Genomic DNA, 26,900 nt, shown 5'->3' with positions numbered 1-26,900 from the left:
TTGCGGTTCACGTCGGTCTGGATTAGACGCAGAAAAGAAACCCTTTATCTCGTGATATTTCTGTTCAAACTCACGACGATCGGCTGCAAGCGATTCGATCATTTCGGTATCTTCGGCTTGGTGCACTAATGTATCACGAATTAAACGAAACTCCATTTTAGTTTGCTCCAAATCTTCTAGCCGGCTTGGAATTTGGTTTGCATGTTTCGAAGCATCGAACTTGTTAACAAATTCCATCATATCATTTATGTGAGTCATCACATCCCGGAGCTTTCTGGCTTGTTTATTTATCTGCTTCTCGTTTGGCATTTTTACTTCGTTCGGCATTTTTACCATATGGGGATGTTCTAGCTACTTTTTACTATATTCGGGTGCACGTAATGAATTTGCTTGTTACTTGCTTGGTGGTCACTCGTAGAAGAAGTTTTATTTCTAACGTAAAATATAATGCTAATCCTATATCCTATGGTATTAGTGCAGTCGTTGCTATTGGTGGTGTTAGTGAGTGAAAGAGTGTTGCACGTAACGCACGATGCGTTCTGTATGCGTTCTATGCGTAACGCGTCTTAAGGAGCGGTTACACGTTGTGTCACCACACTACTTCCCCCTTAGATTTTAATAGCGGATAGGAATCACAACACGACGTCCTGAGCGTGTTTTGTACGGAGGGTTTACAATTGGTGGTGATTCGGAATGCTGATCACTTTTCGCGGGTGAATCTTCATCTTCTGCCTGGGTAAATGCTGCTTTAAGGCGGTCGATGGAAACTGGGACGTTCTTTCCGTTTACTTCGACGACAAAAACCTTTTTCTTCTGTCGAACCACTCGGTATGGTCCATCATACGGCTGCGTTAGAGGCGGTTTGATTGCACCCACTCGGATGAAAACGTGTGTGCATGTTGCTATCTCCTTTTGGATGAATGGAGCTTCTCGTGTGTTGTGGTTGCTGGTTGGTTTTGGTGCTATTTTCGACATTTGCTGCTTCAGCTGTGTTACAAACTCAGGTGTTGCTCTCTTATCTTCGCTTGGCACGAAAAATTCACCAGGTAGTCGTAGTGGTACGCCGTAAATAAGCTCAGCAACCGTTGCATTTAAATCTGCTTTCAGAGAAGATCGCATGCCTAAGAGGACGATAGGTAGGACTTCAGTCCATCTCGAGTTTTGGTGGCACATTATAGCTGCCTTGAGCTGTCGATGTGTACGCTCGATTTGTCCATTTGCTTGCGGATGGTATGGGGTAGTGCGCAAGTGTGTTATGCCGAGCATACTTGTAAGGCTACGGAAAAGCTCTGATTCGAATTGCCTGCCACAGTCGGTTGTAATATTCGTCGGTACACCAAATCGCGAAATCCAACCATTGATGAAAGCACGCGCTACGGTGTGTGCGGTCATGTTAGGTATAGGGTAAACCTCGGGCCACCTGGTAAATTTATCGATGATGGTAAGACAATATAAATTGCCTTCAGATGGCGGGAAGGGTCCTATGAGATCCATATGGATGTGTGCAAATCGGCGATCAGGCGTTTTGATTTGGTCAATTGGCGATTTGTTATGGCGTTGTATTTTTGACTTCTGGCATGGCATACAATTCGTTACAAATGCTTTGCAATCTCGACGAAGAGAAGGCCAAATGAAGCGGTCAGATACCAAACGAGTGGTAGCACGTATACCAGGGTGTGATGTGCTGTGCATTTTTTCTAAAATCTGCTTTCTAAATTGCTTTGGTACAAAAGGGCGAATCGCTTTTGTAGATATATCGCAATATATGGGCGTATCGGCTAGAGGTGATTTAAATTGTTTAAGATGAACGCAAGTATTTGTTGGTGGGTTTTCTAGGAAATGTTTTAGATCTCGATCGGTTTTCTGCTCCTGAGCCATGCGATTGTAATCTATTGTTTCTATTGCAGTGATGGTGTTAATGCGGCTCAGCATGTCGGCAACTTTATTAGCATCGCCCGCTACATGTCGAATATCGGTTGTAAATTCGCTTATGTAGCTAAGTCTGCGTTGCTGTGTAGGTGTAGCCTTTTCTGGACGCTGCTGAAAAGCGGTGACGAGCGGTTTATGATCTGTATAAATACAGAACTCTCGGGCTTGTACGGTATCTTTAAAGTGCTTTACTGCTTCGTACATCGCGATTAGCTCGCGATCATACGTGCTTAGCTTTTGTTGGCTCTCACTCAGCTTGCGTGAAAAGAATGCAAGTGGTTGTAGTCCCTTTTCGGTGATCTGATGAAGAACGGCACCGATGCACGTATTCGAAGCATCCACATCAAGGGCTAGTGTTCCTTCAGGTGAAGGGTGTGCCAGCAGGGTAGCATTTGATAGTTCCTGTTTGCACTTTAGGAATGCGTCGTTGGTAGTGTCATTCCATTCGAGGCTAGTCGTGTCGTTTTTTTATGTTGCCTGATATCATTGCCTGTAGGATGCGTTGGTTTTCAGCTGCGCGTGGTATGAATCGGCGATAAAAGTTTATGGCACCTAGAAATCTTTTCAGTTCCTTGGCGTTAATGGGTCTAGGTATATCAATAATGGCTTGAACTTTGGCGAGTTTCGGTTGTATACCCTCGGCTGTGACTCTGTGTCCGAGAAAATCCACAGCTTGTTGGCCTATTTGACATTAAGCTGCGTTTATGACGAGACCATTCTGTTTCAAGCGTTCAAAAACTTCACGAAGGTGCCTTTTATGCAGTTCTATGTTCTCTGAAGCTATGCATAGATCATCTACGTAAAGAACAACATAATCGAGGTCGCCTAAGATAGCGTGCAAATGCCTTTGTAGAGTCTGTCCTGCGTTTCTTAAGCCAAAGGTCATGTATTTAAATTCGAAAAGTCCGAAAGGGGTCGTTATGGCCGTCTTTGGGACATCTTCTGGGGCTACGGGAATCTGATGATATGCCCTTTGTAAATCAATACATGAAAATATTGTTTTGCCGTGCAGGATATTCGAAAAATCCTGAATATGCGGTACTGGATATCGGTCTGGTATGGTGATCGCGTTAAGATTCCGATAATCTCCGCATGGTCGCCACTTGCCGTTCGATTTTTTTACAAGGTGTAAAGCGCTTGCCCAGTTGCTTTTAGAGGGTTGACAAATCCCCTGTTCCATTAAAAATTGGAATTCAGCCTTGGCTTCTCTTAATTTGTCGATGGGCAATCGTCGTGGTCGACAAAAAACGGGTGGTCCGTTGGTGATTATCTGATGAACGGTGTTCGCCTCGGTTGGTTTGTGCTTCATGTTTAAAACAGTTATGTCCTTATATTCGGTAAGAATGTCAGAAAACGGTGAATTCATGTCGAACGTGGTAATAGCAGGTTCGGTCACTGCGTTAATGTTTTCGATTTCTAAACGGGTCGTGTTATCGATCAGTTTGCATCGCCTGAGATCGACAAGGAGATCGTAATGTTTTAAAAAATCGGCACCTATGATTGGCGACTTTACATCTGCGATGACAAACACCCACACAAAGGATCGTCGTAGGCCGAGATCGACAGTGATACGCTTGGTACCGTACGTGTGTATTGGGGTACCGTTCGCGCCAAACAGCTGTTGTGAGTGTTGTTGGTGAGTTACGTTCTCTTAAGGTTGGTGGGACAACAGAAACGTCCGCTCCGGTGTCGATAAGGAATCGATTCGATGTTTTCGGGTCGTGTATGTGTATGCGTTGTAAACGATTGTTGTCGCTGCTGTCATTGTCCGTGGCGGACGCAGGATTGTTGGCAGATGCAGCAGCGGCGTGGGCGGTTTGCGGGTTAGCGCTTACATCGGTCGCGGTTGAGAGTACACCTCGATCTTCCCGTCGAAAAAAATACACGGTACGTTCGGGTTGTCAGCCTTCTGTTTTTCACACTTGCGAGCTTGAGAACCGTGCCGGAAATGAAACCAGCAGATCCAGCCACGTTTATTTCTGGCTGGCGTTCCATCCCGTCGGCTGCAAGAACGAGAACGTGTATTAGTAAAACGGTTCCGTCTGTGGGGGTTACCTGTTAGTGCTTCATCTAAGCGTTGCGTAAGGGCTTCGATACGTTGTTCCAGCGAATTTATCGTAGCTCCATCTCCTCGATGTTGAATAGAGGAAATCTGCTCGCGGGGTGCCTCCAGAATCTTGTCAGCAACTTTTGCCTGATCGTCCAGTGTTGCGGTTGGCATGGCAGCGATGATGGCACGAGTTGTGCTGGGCAGGGTTCGCAACCATAAGTTGGTCAGGATGTTGTCGGTACAACCTGCTCCTCCTAAGCGGCGCATCTCGGACAGCAAGACGCTGGGTTTCTGGTCTCCAAGGGACATGCCGGACAGCAAACTGCTCAGTCGCTGTGTTTCCGATGGTTGGAAATGAGCGATAACAGCTTCCTTTAGTGTTTCGTACTTGTTGCTGTTATTTTCGTTTTGGCACTGCTTTATAACTGAATGCACGTATTTTGCTCGTGAACCAAGAGCGACGATCACTGTGTTGAACTTAAACTTGTCCAGTTTAATGCCGTTGACGTGAAAAGAGGCTTTAAGGCATATGAACCAGGTTTCAATATCCTCTTGGTCGAAGTCTGGGAAATTTATATTGGCAATCACTGTAGCTTCACTTGCCTCACTTTTCACAATCAGCGCACCATTTTGTTCAACTTCGTTGTTGGTTGTCATTTTGTTTCGCACGCGGTCGACACTTGATGGTCAATGTTCGATTATTGATCTTAAAAAGCGGCGAGCGAAATGCAAATGAAAATCGGTCACTGTGAAATGATCACTCGCGATTGCTACGTTACGTTTCGGACAAACGTATTTTGATACTTGTTCAGTCGGGGTCACCAGTTATGGGGATGTTCTAGCTACTTTTTACTATATTCGGGTGCACGTAATGAATTTGCTTGTTACTTGCTTGGTGGTCACTCGTAGAAGAAGTTTTATTTCTAACGTAAAATATAATGCTAATCCTATATCCTATGGTATTAGTGCAGTCGTTGCTATTGGTGGTGTTAGTGAGTGAAAGAGTGTTGCACGTAACGCACGATGCGTTCTGTATGTGTTCTATGCGTAACGCGTCTTAAGGAGCGGTTACACGTTGTGTCACCACAACCACAACACTTCACTCGACGGCTTCACTTGGGTTTACGGTAGTGTTAGAGCAATGCCCTTCTTGCGGTTAATAACCTTTACGATCGCGATGGCGACCTTTCTTGCTGCAATCACTGTTCTAACGCGCTCCAAATGACTAGCACTCCACAGATTTTACGGCGAGCCTCCTAGCGTATCTCAATGATTCTTCTGCGCGACATCGTTTCACACGATTTGGTTTGTGATTTGTGAATTCGCGCTTTTTCGATTGTGAAACCTTTCGCGAAGATCCGGTTCGTTGGACCAAAAATGATTACGCTTTCTCAATCGTAGTAAATAAAGTTGTTATCTCGCCGAGGTTTCAAGTGCTAATGTTTATTCCCTGTCAAATTCACTGCTTTTCTAATTCTTCTTATTTGTAATTACGATCTAATCCTTTCGGTACCAATTACCCTAGTTGTCCTAATTCTAATTGTGCCATGCACATTGCCTACCGTAAGGCGTCAACACTTAACGCTAGTATAGCCGTATTAATGCACCAGATTCAAAAAAAAGTTTTTACAGTTCATGAGTGTTTCCCGGTGGTTTCAGAAATGCATGAATAACACTGCTGGTAATGTTTATCACTATTGGTAATTGTTCGTATACGTTTCGTATTGATATATGTTACATATTCGACTAATACGGTATTGCAGCAATATAAAATAACTAACTACATATCACGCTAAGAGATTTAGAAAATTAGAGACGCAAAAATAGTTGTTTACACTATTACTTCAAAGACATGACTTACGTCAATTTCAACTGAAACAATCTACTTACACGTAACACGATTTTTTACGCACTAGACTATATAATATTTTCCTAGCGCTAATTGAAAATTCGAACGATTTTTTTTAAGCGGAATGCAAAGCGATTATGAAAATACACATAATATACAAGTTATCTTATAAAGTCCTGATAAAACTATATACAAATTTTAAAAACGAAACTCTGCTACTTAAAACAATTTAATATAATTGTACAGTGTCCAAGAAATCCAATATTTGTAAGTTCATAATCTCATAATCTAATCATCTAATAATCTCATAATCTCAAAAGATATATGAAATATGCCTATTGTTCATTGGTCCAATAATAAAGTTAAAACTAAGGTATTTTAATGTATTAGAGCGGTATTTTAATGTATTATTGTATTATTGAAATTTTTTTCATTTTTTTTAGCGGCCTCTGGATTATCGGCTATTTTTCGTTTTTTTTAATGTTCTTTTCGTTCATTATACGCATATTTTTATAACGCAAACGGACAATAACACGTTGTTTAACGAACTTTTTAATAATTTCCCCAGGCAATTCTGGAATACGACGTTTTATGGTTTTGGTCAGTTTTATGAGAATGCCTCTCTTTTTACAGATTGATCCTTCTCGGTGAAAATTTTAAAAATATTTTTTTCCATTTTGATACCCTGCTTTAAGAAAGATTCGGAAGGAGCAAACAACCCTCCTACCGAGAGATACTGTACGAAGGGGGGGGGTTTAGAATAACTGTGTTCGGTTGTCATTTTAAATGTAAACTCACCTAGTTTCAATTCAGGAAATTTTTTGAAAATGAAGTCAAAGTATGGACCGAAAGTAAAATTCATTTCCAACACACAAGGTAAAACTTCCACTTTTAAATTTTCTAATCAATTTCAATTTGGTGGAGTTTGTATCTCACTGCCATGCTGCATTCGCTTCGGGAGCCCAGATGGATGTCATCTATACCGACCTTAAGGCTGCCTTTGATCGAATCATCGCTTGCTGTTGGAGAAGTTTGCTCGTCTTGGATTTTCTACCCCTTTAGTGGAGTGGTTCGAATTTAGTGGAGTGGTTCGAGGGAATTCGTGAGTTGTTCAGGCGTGCCACAGGGTAGTAACCTTGGACCCTTGCTGTTTTCTCTATTTTTCAATGACGTTACTACTGTATAAAGGGAATCTAAATGTTTATTGTATGCGGACGATCTTAGACTTTTTTTCCTGTGAGGTGTTTTGGTGATTGTCTTGTCCTGCAAGCATCGATCGACTCTTTTTCCGGCTGGTGTCTGAACAACGACCTACAAATTTCTTTTGATAAATGTTTGTCCATGTCGTTTCACCGTTCTAATTGTCCAATAGTGTTTAACTACTGCATCTCCGGTACACAATTACAACGACACAGGGCAGTAAAAGACTTAGGAGTTACTCTTGACCGTAAACTTGACTTTCATGTGCACCATAACGAAATTATTGATAGAGGGAACAGAAAGCTAGGAATTATACGCAGGCAGTCGAGAGAATTCTCCGACCCGCATTGTCTTGTCGCACTCTGCAAATCACTAGTCAGATCCATCTTAGAATACTCCTCAGTAGTTTGGTGCCCATCGTCGTCGTTATGGTCGAATAAGATTAAGTCAGTGCAGAAAAAATTCACCCGTTTGGTCTTTCGACCGGTTCAGACCCTGGCGTAACGTAGCAGCGAGACCTAGTTATCATGCCCGGTGTTTATTTTTTGGACTAGAGTCTCTCGCTACTCGTCGCGAAACGGCGCAAATCTTAAGAAAAATTCATCACTTCACTTAATCACTTAAAATATTTTTTTTCCATAATTTTGTTGGAAATGGGGTAAATATGAGTGATGAGAGTGTTGATAAACTAATTTTTAAGATTAATTACACACGTAGACAGTAGCTTGCATTCTTTGTGAGGTTAAATTTGCGCGTTTTCGACAGCTTGAGCTGTCGGCAGAAAATCTCTCGAATACACCTTCCTGTGCGAGTAATACGGTGCCGATTTTTACTTCGTCGACTCGAATCTGCCGATTACTCGAAGCGGAACGTGCATGAACGTGCGAGTGAATCTTCTCGAATGCCGAACGCAATATAACTGCCAAGCTACACGTACCGGACGACATCGGACGATGCCATAAAACGTAGGACCGCAGACAAGAGATTCACGTCGGGCCGGGCCGTGTCGGATCACAGCGGGCCGATTTTGTATGGGATTTGACAGTTGGCATTAACGGTTTTATGGCATCGTCCGATGTCGTCCGGTACGTGTAGCTTGGCCGTAATAGGCCTGTTTGTTTTGCATGTATTTCTTTGACGAATGTCGAATATATCTCGTCGTAAATCGCGTTCGCTCCACGCCAGGTAATTACGTTTGTGATCGTCACCAATCTGACATGTCGCGCGCCGCGTTTATGAACTGTATTCGTGCCGTGCTGCCTACTCTTCTTCTTCTATTTGGTGTAACGACCTACGCGGACATACCGGCCTATACACGATTTCGAGACTTAATTCATTACCACGCAACCGGATAGTCAATCCTTGCTACGGGGGGCATTCAATTCTAGGCTTGAACTCATGATGGGCATGTTCTTGAGTTGTTCGAGCTGCCTACTCTATGTTAGTTTATTTTTACTGCGTTTAAGTTCATATTTATAGTTTTCTTTAACTTTTATTTAACCTCGCTTTGATAGGGCGATATAAGGTCCGTTGAATTTAACAAATAAATAAATTTACTGCAAACAGGCTTCAGTTTATCTTCTCTATACAAAATTACGTATGCCACTTCCTGCATTACAATTTTTTGTCGTGTTGAAGCACTGTTTTTGTTACATATGCGAATTTTGAACTCTAGTTCGACCATACTGATTGGTCCGTCATTTTACATTACTATAATTAAAGCTGAAAGATCGAACGGTAAAAAATTTAATTCTAAAAGATCTTCAGTAATTTGTATACGAATAGATTCTTCCTATCTTTCAAAATCATTTGAATTCTTTCGCGGCCGGTGGGTCGCATTTGGCCCGCAGGCCAGACTTTGCCGACCGCTGCTCTATAGCAACAGTTTCCGCAGCACGCTCTCTCTCCGCGCGTGAACTTGTGGGGGGGATGAAATCTTACATGCACACTGGGCCAAAAAAAAAAACTACAAAAAGGTTGAAAACCACTGCTCTATAGTGAGGTTGAAAAAGAGAACACGTTTGTATTAAATTACATTTTACATGTTATTTTTTACATTTTTATAAACACCATGTATAACAGTAATACATATATGAACATAGCAATATTTTTTATTTTCCGCGTGGATCTAGCTGAAATATTTAATATTACTATCGTTAATCTTTTGCTGTGGTGATTTAAATACATTTGTATTTTTGTGTTTGATTGTGATAAATCAATTGAAATAATAATAAACATTATTTAAAAAAATACTAAATTAATGAAAAATAAAAAAAAATTACCAGATTGGCCCAACTACAACAAACTAAATAATTAATAAATACACAGCCAAATTCCGCTTGCACGCAATGTTGAAATAGCTACATGTTGAATCTGCGCTATGATCAGAATACAGCTGAATGCACAGTGGGGGATTTTTTAAGGTGGGAGAACTACTCTCACTGCTTACTGTAAAGCCATTTAAATCGTAAAGCGTACTCTGCGGATGCACGGAAAGATGCGCTAGTTCACCTTGGTCAGGAAAGGGAAAAATATCGTAAGCTCAGAGCTCGAATAGATATTGAATACAGTTTTTCATGATTCTCTAACATTCTTCTGTCAATTGTTGCAGTGTAAAGACGTTAGTTCAACTAGCTTATTAAACAATGTAGATTGTGGTACCTGGTGAATAAAGTAAATTTCCATGACTGCTTATTTAAGTTGTGAATTGAGTGCTCGGATAAATTCTGATTCAAATTTCTTTTCAAATCTCAGTTTAGTTTAAAAACGCTGTGTGGTGGTCATACCTTGAATTACATGGTTTATATTTTTAAAAGTGTCTAGTGTTTTGTGGTATGATTTACGATACATTACAAAGATTCGCCGCTGTGTGTGTTAATTAATTAATGTACGTTTAGTACTATTGGAACGGACTTGTAGTAATACAATAGTTAATAGCATTCAGGTAACACAAATAAAATTTCAGTTCATTATGTTTTGTTTCTAAATATTTTATATTGTGTTGTTGTTGAAAAGTAATAAATAAAAATGCATTAAATTATATGAAATCAGTTTATTTATAATTAAAGAAGAACTGCTTGCAATTTAACGTATTTATAGACTACCCAAACCTTCAAAGATCAAAAAACTATTTCAGAATAAATATATAAATATGCCGCTATTCTTCCTATTCGGCTCGTAGTCGGTATAGGGCTGTCTATACCATTGATGTGCTTGGCTATCAGTGATTAATAGATTGTCCATAGCAGGATAGTCTGTGCTGTGTATCGGGGTGCACGGTCCTTATGGAGCTTGAACCCATGACGGATATATTGTAAGACGTGCAAGTTGATAGTAGTACCACGTGACCCGTTTGCTGCTATTCCAATCTGCAAAAATCTCGAAATGAAACGAAATAACCCGCTATCGCAAAACTTTCTCACAATGGCTTTGACGGCATAACTTTCGGATCATCTTAAACTTTCAAGCCCTATTCGTGCAGTTTGTCACGAAAGAGCAAAATGTCAAGAAGATGCCACGGTTCCGTATAAGCATCAATAGCCTTTCACTAAAAGATATATCTTCAAAAATGTGTACACAAATGTTGTAGGTTGTGATTAAGTGAAGCACGCAAAAGAACTGTGGTCATTGTGTTGCATTGATTTTGAACAATAAGAAAAACAAAATTTATATATCATATAACTCCTACATTTTTCTTCTATTGTTTATTTACGACAGTGTGAAAAATGTTGTATGATTGACTACCATTTATTTGATGATGTTGTGATTAATTCCGAAGAAACATTTCCTATAACTTTTACACTTAAACATGTCTAAAGAATGCTTTACTATGAGTGTACTAAGCCTTATAGTTTTAACATGTATTTTGAAGATGCTTAACAGTCTTTAATGTTGATAAAACTTTAAAACGTTCTGAAGGCGATTATAAGACTTATAAGATGCCTGGCTTTAATCATCCAATAAACGTATTCTTAAGCATGTTTTAAGACTCGTTATTTGAGACTGAGACATCAAGATCAACTGATCTTATTAAATGCTTATTAAGTCTTGAATGAAGGGAACTCGGAACAGACTATACAGGCTGTATCTGAGATACGCTATTAACGCAAATCGTGAAGAAGCGGTTTTCAACCATTGTATGTTGAAGTTTATTTTCCTTTTGCTTGCAGTGGGTGGTTATTATTCAGATTCAAAACAATTTTTGTTTTTTTTAATCATGTTGCTATTAATTGATATTGTACCAATTCAATAAAATTTGTGCAAAGAACTTTCAAATTCAGAAACCCACGATTGTGTAAATTTGCATACACCAGGATCCGCGTATCTCGGACACTACCTGTACGTGGAAAGTCTTGAAACTTGTTAGTCTTCACAAGTGCTTACTAAAGCTATGTGCTGTTTAAAACTATCTTAGCCAAACATATAGCACTACAAATCGACTGAACTTGTGATCAGGAAAGTCCTGTTGATCTTAAACCAATGGAATCCATTTTAATGCATACGATTGTTGATTTCTGTGTGCAATATGTGTCAGCCATGTTGATGTGTATATAAACAAATTCATAATTAACAAGACAAATAGATAAATGGCAATTTTTCAAACGTTTTTCCCGTCATGTTTATTATACCACAGCCTTGAAAAAGCTTTTTGTGCAAATTGAGAGCGTTTCAATGAAAACAATATTTTTAAAATAAATTATTTTTAAACTAAAAAGTTGCTTATTATTGAGGCGCTTTGATATTTTTTAAATTAATATGATGTATTTCAACAGTGAAATTTTCTTGGCATAGATTTTTGCTCGTACGCGAGCGATTTCAGAATAAGAAAAAATATTAAGACAACATAATAATTCTCAAATAATTCTCAGCCATTACTATGACTTCATAATCATTACTTCATTGCCGTCTCAAGAACATATCCATAGCAATAAGCTGATATTTTGATAATTTATTTACGTCTCACATCTTAAAGGTCTAGAAATGGGTTAAACAAGTAGTCTTAACAGAATTCTGTAAATGGGCCCTATCAGTTTTAAGAGAGTTTTACAGGGTTTTCCAGGAGTTCTCATAGCTGTGGGACACTTTATTAACTATTTTTAACGTGAAATGAACTTATTGTAATGGGAATTGGACTCTCTAGGGTACCATAGAGTTCAATTTTCAACGTATGAAGTTCACTTCCAATGGGAAAGAGTCTAGGAAGTGTCCCACAACTATGAGTACCCATGGAAAACCCTGTATTATAGTCTTATTAGGTCATACAAGACATTCAAATGAAAAAGAGAGGCTTAATGGAATACCCGTAACAACAACGTTAAAACTATGATAAGATTAAAAATGTTACTTGGGTTGTGACTTTACCTCCTGTTAATTTTCATCAGATAGAATTTGGCAAAGAGCAATTTAATAAGTCCAGGAATGGCAATATCCGAACAAATTAAGGTTTAATTAAGAGGAAACAATCACTATAAAATTGTTTAATTATATAAAATTAAAGTGCAGTTCAGGTTCAAATGTAGGTTATTTTAGCTAGTCTGGTGGTACACAGTCATCAGCTCGCACGACTTAGCAACATGCCTATTATAAGTTCAAATCCTGAATAGAGCGACCACCACACGTCGGAAGAACTATCTTGCTATGGGTAATCAATAAGTCTCTGAAAACCATGCACATTTGTTTTGCCAAAGAAGAAGAACTAGGTTATTTTAATATTTTTTTGTATAACGATAAGGAATGTTAAACAAACAAAATACGTTTTCTCATATTATTGCCCATCTATTTTATATACAGGACATATTCATTCCATATACAGTCTATTGAGACAGAATTCATTACCACGCAGCCGGAAAGTCAATCCTGGGATGGTCGATTCTAGGCTTGAACCCATGATGGGCATACTTTTGAGTCGTTCGATTTGACGACTGTACCACGGGACCACCCGGTATTATGCACTATTATTAAAATTTCATTTGACGTCTCATAAACCGACATACGGATTTTCCATGATTATAGTAACTGTCGTTGTTTTGGCCTTTAGTGACTGCATCTGTTGAATAAAAAACATTGTTTGTTCCTCACATTTATTAAATAGAGACTATGGAGTCAAAATAAAAAAGATGGTTTGGTAACTTACTACCATTGTGCTTCGACTCAACTTCGTTCGCACCATCTGCTTTACCTACATATTCTCTTACAAAATAATCATTATAAAACAAAAAAACACAGGAAAGAAAGACAAATTCTCATGAAATAACACGCCTGTGCTGTTCATGAAGTTTTTATGCAACGTTTTAAGGGACCAGTATTTCGATACGCCATTTCATTAATATTCAACCAAGCGGCATGCAACATTTGCTTTCGTAGCTCCAATGCAATGCAAGAGCCATTAAGTAAGATTTTTCTTTTGTTCCCATCATTTGTTCATAACCGGCGTCCAATTGCAGATTCCGACGGTTGAGATCACTGGATGCGTGAAAATTTGAAAACAATGCTCAATTTACGTGCATTAACGACCTGTTTTCAATCGAACATTGTTAAATATGTTTCTATCATGAAAATTAATAATCTGATAGATGTAACAATGTCCTCATAAATAATTGTAATATCCGTTGAAAATTAAAATCAGTTATCAAAAACTTGTCTTTTTTTGTAACAATGTTTAACACTATGCTTTACTTTAAACCAGCTGATGAATCGAGAGATGGTAATCATCGCATTTTCATTAAAGATGATAACTAGTTGTGGGTAATTATCAGCTAATATTGCGAGATCATTTTGAAAACTTTGCTACTGTTCGTATCTATCTATCCATGTACGTTCATTACTTCAACAATGTTGTAAATTAAAATAAACAACCGATATAGATGAGTATCCAAAATGTTCGAAATGATTTTTTTTATTTGAAAGCTCAATTAACTAACTCAGTAGAAGGCAAACGTAGGATGAATTTTAATAAACAACAGTTTTGGAATGTTAGGTAAAATCCATGTTAAGTAAGTACCTAAGTTAGGGGTAAATTAGGACCTGAAAGAGGTGCAAAAGCTGAAAAAACGAGTTTTAAGCGCATTAGATGTTTGAGTTTACTTAGCGAAATTTGGGGCAAGTGTATCAGCATTTCATGTTATAACTTATTAAAACCTGTTTATTGAGAATCAATTTAAATTTAAATAGCAATTTTACAAATATTTTCTCACTTGTATCCACTGAAACTCAGATATAAGTACAAGCACAACTGGTTTTAAAGCGTTTTAAATGTGGTCGATGTGGTCGACAAAGACGTGATTGTTTGGGGTATGGTGCAAAAGTGACACTTGTATGAGGCAAGACCACATCGTTAAAGTAACATAATTTTTAGGATAATAATAATTTCAATTATTTACGTGTCTTGAGCGTCTTGAAACATAAATAACTGTTTTTGGCCACGAAGTAATTATACTAATTATACCGCAATATTGTAACTACTGGCCAGCTTTTCCGGGACAGAAATCGCGCATATAAACGTAGCATACTGCTGCATGCTACAACTATCTTTAAGTTTTTGACAGCCCGCGCCTATGAAATTTACCGGCACACTTGTCCCAAAAAGAGGTGGATCTTTTACCCAAAAAGTTTTTTTATTGCATTTTTCAGTGACAAAGACAAACATGATTTATTATTTCTCTTACAAACAAACAAAACTCCCTAACTGTTTGCTTCTAAAAATCCCAGACTGTGAGCTCTCAAAATTTTAAATATTAAAATCCATGCTGTCGAACCGCATGCCTCTTGCGTGCGATAATGTGCCCGAAAAAAAAGTGTGACACAGTCTTGCGATACAAATCTGCAGATCCCCGTATCATCAACGTTTTCACGTATCGTTCCGCAGACTTGCGATTGATTCACGACAAATCACCAAAATATCCTGCGGTTTTGAGTTCTATCTTAAAACAGTTCAAAACAATGAGAAAAAAAGTCGATCAATCTATATTAAATATTATATTAAATTTGACACAGTATAAGTAGACATAAGAACGAAACCATCTGTATACTCAATTGGTCATTAAACGTAAGTTGTAATGGAAAAATGCTTGGTGACACTCTTGCCCCAAATTCTTCAACTTACTTACATATCTATCTCGCGCTTCCCTGCGGCTTTCCCTGCTGCAAAAGTGTCCGAAACCACACATGGTATCGCGTCTGACGGACATATTCTCACAAACCTGCTACCACGTTCCCTACCTTAGTTTATCAGACTAAGGTTTTCATTTGTAAATTGCTATATGTTGCTATATGTTAATATATACACACATATATATATATATATATATATATATATATATATATATATATATATATATATATATATATATATATATATATATATATATATATATATATATATATGTGTGTATATATATATATATATATATATATATATATATATATATATATATATATATATATATATATATATACACACACATATATATATATATATATATATATATATATATATATATATATATAATATATATATATATATAGTTTTTTTTTAAATATATTTATATGTGATACATACACATTTTATATATATCTATATCAAATTTATGCTGCTGAAAATTTAAAGTATTCTTTTCATAAGTATGATTACTTAAAATTTACAATCAACAAGGAATGGAAGACGATTCTCTTTTTTTTTATTGCAGACAATTTCTGCTTTATGTTGACCTCTCTCACAGCCTTCCAAGTAAAATCAGACCAATTATTACACTAGATTCAGAAATCGAGCACACGGCATTCAACCCTACCATGGTGCCACAACCACGTCTGCTAGGTTTTAAGCAAAACTCTGGGAACGTGTTGGTTATTATTGTTTCTTATGCAAGCACTGCTATTGTTATAGCATACAATTAGCAGTTGGTTTCAGAGCTTGTGTCTGTTGTGTATTTAATCTGATGCGTAAAGATGCATAACGTAATCCATCAGATATTCTTCTCATTCATATCACAATTATCTAATTTTTATTTTTGCTTTTTTAAAAAGCTGGGATCTTGTTCCTTATTGTATCATAGCTGTTCATAGTTTCTTTTTTTAAGGAATTGGAAATAAAAACTGTATCTAAGTCTTATTATCAAATACATCATATATCATCATCGAATATATCACGTCGAAAACATTCGGTTCAGGTTGTAAACAACTTTTCATTTAATGTTGTTTAACCCTTTGGCGGTCCCACGATTTTTATAAAATGCACAAACTCATAATGAAATAATGGCAAAAAGAAAACAATTTTGCCCCATTCTGCAAACCGTTGCTTACACAAAAGATTATGTTGAATTTGGGGCATTGGAAGTCCTAAACGAAAACAGTAACATAGACTCCTAGTCACTAAAATAAAACATAATTGGGTTCCCCAGACCGACGAGCTACGGCGTCTTCATCCGCTTACCGATAAAAGCGCTACTGCTACTGACGTTAAATGTTGTAATAGTTAAAATAACGGTCAACTCTTTGCTATTATAAAAAGACGCACATTTTTACATGTTTGTTTATCAAAAACTATTAGTAATACTTCACAAATGCGCATTATTGTGATTTAAAAAGGTAAATACAAACAAAGGTGTAAACCGACAAATCCCGTTCAACGTGATGTATAGATGTAGTTCGATCCAAAAACTATCGTTATGTAAATCAGTATTATAATGTTGCTTACAGCAACCTGCAATTAATTTTATTGTGAGAATATATGCTATGTCTCGTACAACACTAAAGATCGAACGTTAAACGACTATCGCGGGAAAATAATTTAATATATAGATTTTTTTTCCCTTTTATTATCTCTATAGACGAAGTATTTGAACAGCGTAATGTAATTGTGTCAAAACAGGTTTTTGCATGAAATGCTATAAACATCATCTTCACGTTACGTTCATCGTTACGGACTACTAAATTAAACCATTTCACAGCATTCACTGCAGTGTTTGCCCAATACTGAAAATTGTTACTTTGCAGAATCTTACAAGTTGAAAGTAAGTAACCCTAATTTATTTATTCAGCATTTAAAGAAGCAAATATTAAAATAGTATTGTTTTTAAATTTCGTTATTTTCTTTACAGTGCGCAAAATAATGTTTTTCTATACGAGGATGATACAGTTAGGTAATTAATCGTCTATTATACTGAATTGGGGATCTTGCAATGTTATATTTCGTTATAGATTTTTGTTCAAAAATTCATGCATTTACAAAAGAAATATTATAACCAAATTTGTCTCATTCTCATGCTAGATCCGCTTGCAAGGAAATCAACTTAAAAAAAAAATAAGTTGGCCAGTGTCCGTAATTAACCCTTGATATTTGTTATTTGTTATTATTAATTAAAAATCAACGGACCGTGAGTGGCCCACTTGAAGCGAATTCATTTACATTCAATCATTATAACATAGTCACATTTCGGTCATTCATTTGTCACGCTTAGTCTTAAGTAACATAATTAACATGTAAAAGGTCGCACGACACAAATACTATTGAACAATGCGGTGCGCGACATGTCAGGTTGATGACGATAACAAATAACATTAAACTCACGGCACATACGAATAAACGGATATATATAAACGGATATATACATTTATAAACTTTACATTACTTTTTGACATTTTTCTAGCGTGGTCGATTTTTGTGATGGAACTAACGACCATAGAGGGCCATACTGAAAGTATTCAACGAAAGTTGTATGAACCACCATTGCGACGAGGTCTACGAAGTGTATTAATACATGCACATGTGGGTGATACAGCAACTAATTCATTCCCTAGTGCCGAAATGGACAGTTATCAAGGATTGGTCGGCAGACCAGGTATTGATTTTCCGGTTCTTACTCATATTCCCAATACCGTTTTTGACTGCAAAAACCATGGCAATGGTTATTTTGCCGATTTGGAAACACGTTGTCAGGTCAGTAGGCTGGCGATTATGTGTATTATTTAATTTATTACATTTAAGATTATTAGAATATCTTCTACTCTTTTATTTTTTTTAATTTCACAAATATTTGTCAATCTTTATCTAAATTCCCGAAAGCATATCCATTATTATTTGAACAGAACAACTTATACTTTTTTTTTATTTCACAAATATTTGTCAATCTTTATCTAAATTCCCGAAAGCATATCCATTATTATTTGATTTTTTTGTTCTACTTTCTAAAGGTGTTCCATATCTGTGATGACGGAAAGAAGATCTCGTTTCTTTGTCCAAACGGCACGATCTTTCGACAGCTTGATCTTATTTGTGATTGGTGGTTTAAAGTAGACTGTGCTTCTACACCAAATCATTTTGCTGAAAGCACCGAAATGCTGACCCAAGCAAAGAGAGCTCGTTTACAAAGCAAACATCCTGTACCCCAACCAATCAATCACAGTGACGAAAGCCTTACGGTCAGCATTCAAAATAAACGATTGCTGCTTGGAAATACTGCGAATTTGGGGCAACAATCTTTTTTATCTAAAAATAATGTCCCTAAAGTGCTCGAATTTAACAGACGCAACAATAGAAGCAATTCTGCAGATACTGCCGTGAGCGATGGACTTAAAAATCAAAGAAATGTTAACACTAATGATAATATTGATAGGTTATCTAATTCTGCAGACGAAATACAAGATACGGCACAAAGCGCGTCGTTTGCATCTATAACTAAGAAAATGTTTAACACGTATTACGCACAAGACCAGCTATTCAAAGATCAAACCACCTCAAATAAAACAAAACGAGATGAGACCATCGATGAAGGTTCTCATCGTGATTACCTTTCAACATTGCAACCGTTTAAAGATTCTCGTGTAGCAAACAACAACAATAGTAACAGAAATGCAATGCACTACATGGCTTACACAACTGCACGAAAACTGAATTTGAACAGCAAAGTTACGCAATTCTATACGCCAACAGTACCCACATTCACCACCAGCACGAAAACGGTAATGGTGGGGACAGTTACAGAGGATCCCATGGTCACGACAAAGGCCACAACTATCCATCGTTTCAACAACGGTGGTGTTAGTGGATCCGAAGAATCGCAAAGCTTTGATACCCAATTCGCCCATTCGCTTCGGAGAGAGGGGATAGCTGACGAAGAGTCCATTATGGATCATGCAATCGAGATTATGCAAACTATTAAAAATCTTAACATCGATGAATCTGAAAATCATAGAAGTATAATGAAAAAAACGATAGATGATGTGAAGGCTCATACGTCCACCGTAGCTGATGGTACATTCGCTCGAATTGATCCGCGTGTAAAGAATTCATTGGGGTTTTTACTGCATCCACCAGGAATTCATCAAAATGTGAATGGTTTCAAAAGAATGCGGATTGTCTCTGAGCGTAACTCTAATGTCGATGTTGGACATCGTTCGCTCCTAACACAGACCACGTTAAATGAATACGATCGTCTCTTCCAATCAAACCAAAACGAAAATAATGGAAACCATATAGATGATGTTCATGATCACGATGTCTCAGAAGCAGAGTTTTATATGGATTCTCAAATGGAACACGACCTCGAAGGTCAATCTTCAAGGTATCCCATTTTTGGAATGTCAAATTCAACGCAAATTCGAGAACTTGCGCAAATATTTACCCATGCTCTTTCGGCCTATTTACAAGATCCCGTCACATTTAGACGCATACTTACTGAAATTCGACCCAAAGCTCCAATAATGCAGCCAACCAATCCAAAATCGATTGTGATGAACAAATCAGAAATTGGTGGAATGGGAAGAAATTTTCCCATTTCCATTGAAACTACAACCCCTTCGATTACAAATCCCATTGAGTACGAACGTTTAAAGGGTCCTGAAAATTATGAAGTTTTGGATTTCTCTGACGTGACTACAACTACGTCCAATTCAAATTCAGCCACGGATTTCGAAACAACACTTATAGATACATCAACGATGCCAACAACAACTATAGACAGTAACGCCGATTCAAAAAAAAAAAAAGCTAAATCAGACGAAATGTTAAGAAAGCAGGGTAAAAGTTTATCAATCAAGTTTATAACCAATAGTCGCAATGAACTTGCTGATGAAGTTAATAATGAACTAAGAGCACCGGCTTCAACTAGTTATATTGCTTCGACAAATCTAGCAAGTTTAAATGATAAAAAAAATAACACCTTAGTCATGGATTCATACATCACGAGTCAAATGAACACAAGTGTACCGCCAAATTATAGGGCACTTCCAACAGCCCCAATCAACATTGTAACAGAGACAATTTCAGTTCCGCAGACTGTTCTAAAGCCTCCAGTTATATCAAATATCCGATATCCCATGGAACAGAGATCTAAAACAAAAGAGCTACTAGAAGATGATGAGCAGCTGCAACGCGCTCAAAGTGAATTTATTCTGGCTAACCAAAACAATGGCCCAATATACGAACGGAACAAGTACAGCGTGATAAGCTTACACAATTTGAAGGAAAACTCTGTATCTGTTGAAACTTTTAACGTATCTAACAAAACATCGAACAAAACAAACATTACTGTTCAACATAATGTCTCACAACAACAGACTCAAGGAGGTATCCCATCCTCACGCACTACAATGTCCTACACAGTATTTTTTGACCCTTTAACAATTAACGATGAGCTTATGGAACTCGAAAAACCAACACCAACGGTAGCACATGTTCCAGGAATTTATAACAACAGACAGTATGAGAGTAACAAAATTCACCTTAATACAGATACAGCCATATCTGATGCACCAAAGAAAAATATATCAGACCAATTTATGAGTGAAAATCAGCGCGATGATCCTATAATGCAAAAAAAGGCTATAGAAATGTTTGGCGACCTGAACGATGTGCAAGCGGAAAAAATTATGTCCGCAATTAAAATGGCCGATAAAGATAAATCGATGCGAAGATTGATTTTGCTTTTGATACGTACCTGCGATGACGATCCAACAAGTACGGGTGAAGAATCACGAAAAGCTCTTTTAGAAGCTTTAATAAAACTCGGTGGTGTCGTGGGTCCACAACATACTGATGAATTACAAATTTTATCTGCCAAACAAAAACACGATACCACCAATCGCCGTGCTAAAGAAATTGGATATGGTCAAACTACTAACTTTTTGTACGATGAATTAACTGATCTGACAGAATCTCAAAATATTACAGCAACCACGGAAAACTATGCAAATATTTCTTCAAACTATGAGAATAATGGTGGAGATTCCGGAAGTCAAGACGAAGGTAGTGAGGAATGGTCTAAAGGGAGCGGAACTACGGATGCAACAACAAAAATCTATAACTCACCAGGCGAAAGCAACCTACCAAAAATTGCCACTAGCAAATGGGTATATGGCTATGACGAAACGAATCCTCCCCAGTATACAACAACACCACTACCGTCAACAGTGTTCCAAACTACAGTCGATAGTACTTCAACCGTTTTTACAATGATTACGGAGCCTACAGTTATAACAACTATGGCGGGAAGTGCAACATCAGAAACATCTGATTATGGCAGCTCTTCAACCATCCAGACTACACCAGTCGACTTCTTTGATACTGAATATAGATCACGAGAATCTTTAGAATCTGATTCATCTTCAGAAATGAAACCAACATTCACCGTATCCAAGCGTTTACCAAAGGATCTATCGAACTCATTGGCTAATCCACTGTCTGATAACCATAAACAATTATCTCCTCATAACTCCGACACACGTGCACTTGAACTATTGAAATCGCTTTACTCTTTGGCGGCACGATGGGGATAATTTGAGGACCTATTTTGCGCATATGTATTGTATTTCTTTATGTTTAGTATGGGTCGATATACGGCTCAAGTATTTATTTTAACATGAGTTAATCGTAAATGACACAGTAGTAACAGATAATCTTTGATATCATTCATACATAAATACAAATAGTCAATCTATGGAATATGTTAAAATTAGCCATGGAAAAATCGTATTTACATGAATTGTAATAGGCCGTACTAGGGTTTACGATCAATGTTCGTTTATGAATAATGAATAATAAATAATCGAGCCATATTTATCATATATCTGAAGAAAGGAATTGTTATACTATTATAAAAGCTATAGCTTGCAAAGCACTGCTTAAACTAGTAGAATGAGGAATATTTTATCCTTACAGCCAAGCAGTAGATCATGTGGAGATGCACTTATGGGTGAAGATAGCTTATGTCATAAATTATTTAAACCACGTAAATATACATTTTATAATGCCCATTTTAACGAAACATAATTGTAAAAATTGTATTAATATGTGCTTCAATTAAAAATTTGTTGTTCGTACAATCCTGTGTTTCTGTGTTTTTTTTTCCTCAAAGCGTTTTTCTTATTCCCATACTAAATCGAACTACCATATTATTTTTAACATAAAAAAACAATGACAAAACCATAATTGTTGCATCGTTGGCAGCAGGCTCTTTCTTTACCCCGATAGATTATTAAACGTAAACTAAACAACCTTTTTTTAAGCGGTCTTGGTTTTTCTTATTTTATTTCGACGCTAAAAAATAACTCATTCGTCTCCGGGTTAAGTGAAAGAGTGTCCCATAAGATCGTTACTTTATCAACGTTCGTGAGATTTCGGGGATACGGGAGTAATCGGCGCGATCAATTCGTGACGCTTTCCACATTACAGTGCCGTTCGCTACTAAATGATGAATGCCGTACAACACGTACTAAACAAAGGGTTATTTTAATTAACAGGAATTCATTTTAATTTCCCAGGATTCCCGGTGAAAGCATTGCGAATATATTAGCGTAAATCGAATGTCTGTATATGTCGTTGTTCATTCTTACGATTTCGGATAATGTTCTTTCGAGATTCGGTGTAACTTTTTCTAGCGTTTTATAATTACCGGGTGTTGTTCCTTGTATTGCACAATTAGAAGAGAGTTTATTTCACGCAATTCACTTATACTTATAAACTAATCGATCGTGCCCGAACGCTCCGAACTCAACGAATGATCTTCGTGTTTCGTTAAACACGAATCAACTGGCAGGGCTTCCCTGCCTAAGCCTGAACAGTCGTTTTTTCATTAATGCCAAAAATAGAAAATGGTAATTATAAACTTTAGTTTTATGCACTAAATTATTCATTCAATTATTTTGAGTTTGCAGCATTTGTGATTTGTAATACGTGACAGTTCTGCAATGTGAGTACAGTCTGTAGCCGATATTCGCGGTTTGCGCGTTCCCAAGGAATCCGTGTAAGTCGAATTTCGCAGTTTTCGACCAAAATACAATTTATTGTTTTGTATTTTTGGTTCAATTTAGTGCTTTTATACACTTTATCATTTATTTGATACGATTCGTGCAGAACATTCTGATATTTTTTACTTTTAAGTGATTTAAGTTTATCGGTAAAAATGCAATGTATAGTGCATTTGACATAAGAAAATTGTACTGATTTGTCATTTGATTTGTCAAAATTAGAAAACCGCGTATCTGCGAATCCGCTTAAGTCGAGAACCGCGTAACTCGGGAACAGACTGTATGCCAAAATAAGGTATGTAGCAATGTACATGTGCATATTTATTAAACTCGCTTTTATTATTTTGCCAAAAAGCCATGGTTTATTTTGAGATATCGGGCCCCTCGGACCAAAACGACCCACCACAGCAGTAAAACTGGCCCACGAAAGGATTTCAATTTTGGATTTGTACTAATTGGAAAAATCTATTAGCAAACAAATTACTAGACATCCTCTAGTATGATATTTCATACCGTCGAACTCTTTTAAATTAGATTATAGTAAAATGGATAGGCGCACTAATCATTATGGCTGAACTCAAAGTTATATTTGGCGTCGTCCATCAATTACTCAATCAATTAAAAATTGCAAATTTTCGACTCCGACGCAAAAATTGCGGGAGGCCCCCGTTCAAGTAGAATCACAAAAAAAAAAGTTTTCACTCAAGCATGTTTTTGCAGCTGCTTTATTGGTAATTCACTGTTTTTATTCCAAGACCAAGTTTATCAAACCAAAACAAAGCGCTTTTTTTTATTCAACTGCTTTTTTTATTCAACTCCCCGATGACGCGTTAGTTTTTTGGCGCTTTCCCCTCTTCTTTCGGGTTACCTGATGGTAATCATCGTTTTCGGCCACCGCGCTTGATTCCTCTTCTCAATGCCTCGGCAGTGATGCCATCATGCCCCAGCCCCTGCCATCCTATATGAGAGCAGTGGTGCCATCACTTCCGAGCCCGTCAAACATTTTTGGAACGATGGCAGTGGTGCCAACATATCCCAGCCCGTGCAACCTGCTGTTCCAATCCTATGCGGTCAGCAGGCTTCACTACACCTCCATCACTGCCAACTTATGCACTGGTCTTTTGAGTGTGCTGCCCTTTGCTGTCTGCACAGTAGCACTACGAATCCTTCCGTCTTTTCCTTTGAAGACCTCCTGGATACGTCCTCTTATCCAAGTTCTGCGCTGACCATTAGCAACATACACCAAGTCGCCCTCGGCCACAGGTTTACTTTCGTTGAACCATTTTGTTCTCCTATTCAGGGTAGGAAAATATTCCTGTTGCCAACGCTTCCAAAACTCGTCCGTCAGAAACTGTGTTCGGCGATAGCTGTTTCTTAAGGCGTCTCCTAACTCTGTAAGTGTCTTCGCTTGATCTTGGCTTCCAGAAGAGCTTCCTAAGAGGAAGTGATTTGGCGTGAGAGCTCGACTGGTAAAAGTGCTTTGAGGTACATACGTTAGCGATCGTGAGTTGATCAAATTCTCTGCTTCTGCTAGTTCAGTAATGCAAGTTCCACCTCTCAGTTTACGATCGTAATGAAGGTTAGTTATTGCTTCTAAAACATTTCTAACTAATCTCTCCCATACACCAGCCAAGTAGGTTTTGGCTGTAGGTGTTTTAGCAATTTTCCATAGTTGTTCTAGACTGTCGTTGTACCACTTTCTATCGCTACTGTGTTCCGCATTTTTATACAATTCAATGAAATACAAAATGTCATCTATGACTTCAAACTTCCACTTCATGTCGGTAGCAAGTCTCTTTCCTTCGCGATCAGTGGTTTGTTGCAATATTTCTTTAGTTCTGACCTGATCCGTTGGGTCGGGTATGAAATCGGTTTGAGCTGCTGTCTCATCAAGAATAATCCGTTTTCGTTTCAATTCATTAAGTTTTTGTTCACTGATTAAGCTGCAGTTTTGTTCAGCAACGCTATAGTGATGTGCGAGAAAATGTCTTGTTTCAAGCTGGTTGTCACAAGGACCATACACCGACCATCCTAACACGCTTCGCACCGCTATGGGTTCTCCAGGCTCACCTATTCGACTCTCGATAGGGGCTATTAGGTTGATGTTCTGTATACCAATGAGCACCTTAGGTTCAGCAGGACCATAATTCAGTACCGGAATATCTCGGAGATGCTCATACTTGCTTATCGAGCAAGGATCTAGACCCTGCACGGGCAGCTTTAAACTTTGTACTGTTCGCGCTCCTACAAGCTGAAATTTGATGTCAACGCCTTGTGCAGATATTTTCAGATTTATGCGCTGAGATGTCGGTTCGGTTCGAGTTACATCTGAAGTCCATGCTAATTGGAGCGGTTCTGTAATTCTTTCAGCTCCAAGTTTTTGTGCTACAGAGGACTCGACTAACGTCAGTGACGAACCTTCATCAATGAATGCCAATGTTTCTAGTTGCTTATCGCCGTTGTACAAGGTTACGGGTACAACTTTGAATAGTGTCGACTTGGCGGGTTTGTTCTTTTCGTGAAACTGTATTACATAGTTCACATAGTTCCTGTACTACTAAGCCAAATCGTATTAACGAATCAAGCCGATCTGCTCTTAGTACTTCTGCTCTACGCACCTTAGTCTAAAGGCTCTTCAATAACAGTTGCGGTTTGCCGTACAATTCACGCATTGTTTCGATTGCTGCTGCCGTTGCGTTAGGAAATCGTAGCTTCGGGCGAATTAACTCACGCGCTGGACCTCTTAAACATTCCTCTAGTTTTATAGCATTCTCTACTGCCGTAAATCCACAGGCTATGGTGGAATCTTCGTATGCTCTTATAAATACGGGCCATTCTTCTGGATCGCCTGAAAATGTTGGAAGCTTCTTCGGCCAAACATGCCTTGCTGCATTTTGTGCAGCGTTAGGAACAATAGAACAAACGGTACTCACCTGTTGCGGGGCAATACCTTCCAAGTAAGACAGTTGCATCTGTTCGGGACGCATGACGGGGTATGCCGGATCCGCAACTCTAAAATGTGGTTGCTGTTGTACCTGGCTGGAGTAGGCACCATACATTTGCTGCTCCGGACCGGGGACTTGTGCACGTAATTGTACCTGGGCGGGGTACGCACTGGACTCCTTCCTATACGTGTCGCACGACTGCGCGTTGCATCGTACCTGGACGGGGTACGGGCTACAATTATGCTCCTCCAACATAGGAACATTCTCTTGGGTGTGTACCTGGGTGGGGTACACACCACGTCGCTTCTGCTGATAATCGGGAATCTGCATGGGGCCTTGCACCTGGACGGGATACACGCCACACCGCTGCTGCTGCGTATCGGGAACCTGCACGGGGCCTAGCACCTGGACGGGGTACACACCACTCCGCTGCTGCTGCGAATCAAGAACCTGCACGGGGCCTTGCACCTGGACGGGGTACACATCACACCGCTGCTGCTGGTAATCAGGAACCCGCACGGGGCCTTGCACCTGGACGGGGTACACGCCACACCACTGCTGTTGTGAATCGGGAACCTGGACGGGGTACACACCACTCCGCTGCTGCTGCGTATCGGGAACCTGCATGGAGCCTTGCACCTGGACGGGGTACGCACCACACCGCTGCTGCTGGGAATCGGGAACCAAC

The 26,900-nt window shown here is 38.4% G+C and overlaps 2 protein-coding genes across 6 annotated transcripts; one reads left to right on the top strand and one right to left on the bottom strand.

Moving 5' to 3' along the window:
• Positions 1-3,760: 3,760 nt before the first annotated feature.
• Positions 3,761-4,636, bottom strand: LOC120901048. Its single transcript, XM_040308754.1, has 2 exons — positions 3,985-4,636; positions 3,761-3,858 (listed from the first exon to the last, which is right to left on the bottom strand). The coding sequence occupies exons 1-2, from the start codon at positions 4,634-4,636 to the stop codon at positions 3,761-3,763; spliced, it is 750 nt and encodes a 249-aa protein (XP_040164688.1).
• Positions 4,637-9,536: 4,900 nt separating this feature from the next.
• LOC120902626 lies at positions 9,537-22,343 on the top strand. 5 transcript variants are annotated; one of them, XM_040311505.1, is made up of 6 exons: positions 9,537-9,701; positions 9,783-9,972; positions 16,853-17,035; positions 17,123-17,164; positions 17,672-17,961; positions 18,216-22,343. In XM_040311505.1, coding segments are annotated over exons 3-6 (3,915 nt in total). In that variant the 5' UTR covers positions 9,537-9,701; positions 9,783-9,972; positions 16,853-17,034; the 3' UTR covers positions 21,798-22,343. The 5 variants fall into 5 exon arrangements, with proteins under 5 accessions (XP_040167439.1, XP_040167438.1, XP_040167441.1 ...); XM_040311504.1 differs by adding an exon at positions 12,819-12,969 and having other exon boundaries at positions 9,537-9,972; XM_040311506.1 differs by having other exon boundaries at positions 9,540-9,648.
• The last annotated feature ends 4,557 nt before the right edge of the window (positions 22,344-26,900 follow it).

Source organism: Anopheles arabiensis, chromosome 3, assembly GCF_016920715.1.
Source record: "Anopheles arabiensis isolate DONGOLA chromosome 3, AaraD3, whole genome shotgun sequence".
NCBI lineage: Eukaryota > Metazoa > Arthropoda > Insecta > Diptera > Culicidae > Anopheles > Anopheles arabiensis.
The sequence above is the reverse complement of the archived record's forward strand: the minus strand, read 5'-3'. Positions and strand labels throughout refer to the sequence as shown.

Bases quoted from the DNA above. Each gene is read 5' to 3' on its own strand.
- LOC120901048 (XM_040308754.1), bottom strand. From the start codon at position 4,636: ATGACAACCAACAACGAAGTTGAACAAAATGGTGCGCTGATTGTGAAA. The intron at 3,859-3,984 runs GTAACCCCCACA...ACGGTTCTCAAG, and splicing joins CTTAGATGAAGCACTAACAG to CTCGCAAGTGTGAAAAACAG.
- LOC120902626 (XM_040311505.1), top strand. The intron at 17,165-17,671 runs GTAATTAATCGT...ACATTTTTCTAG, and splicing joins TACGAGGATGATACAGTTAG to CGTGGTCGATTTTTGTGATG. The intron at 17,962-18,215 runs GTCAGTAGGCTG...TACTTTCTAAAG, and splicing joins ATTTGGAAACACGTTGTCAG to GTGTTCCATATCTGTGATGA.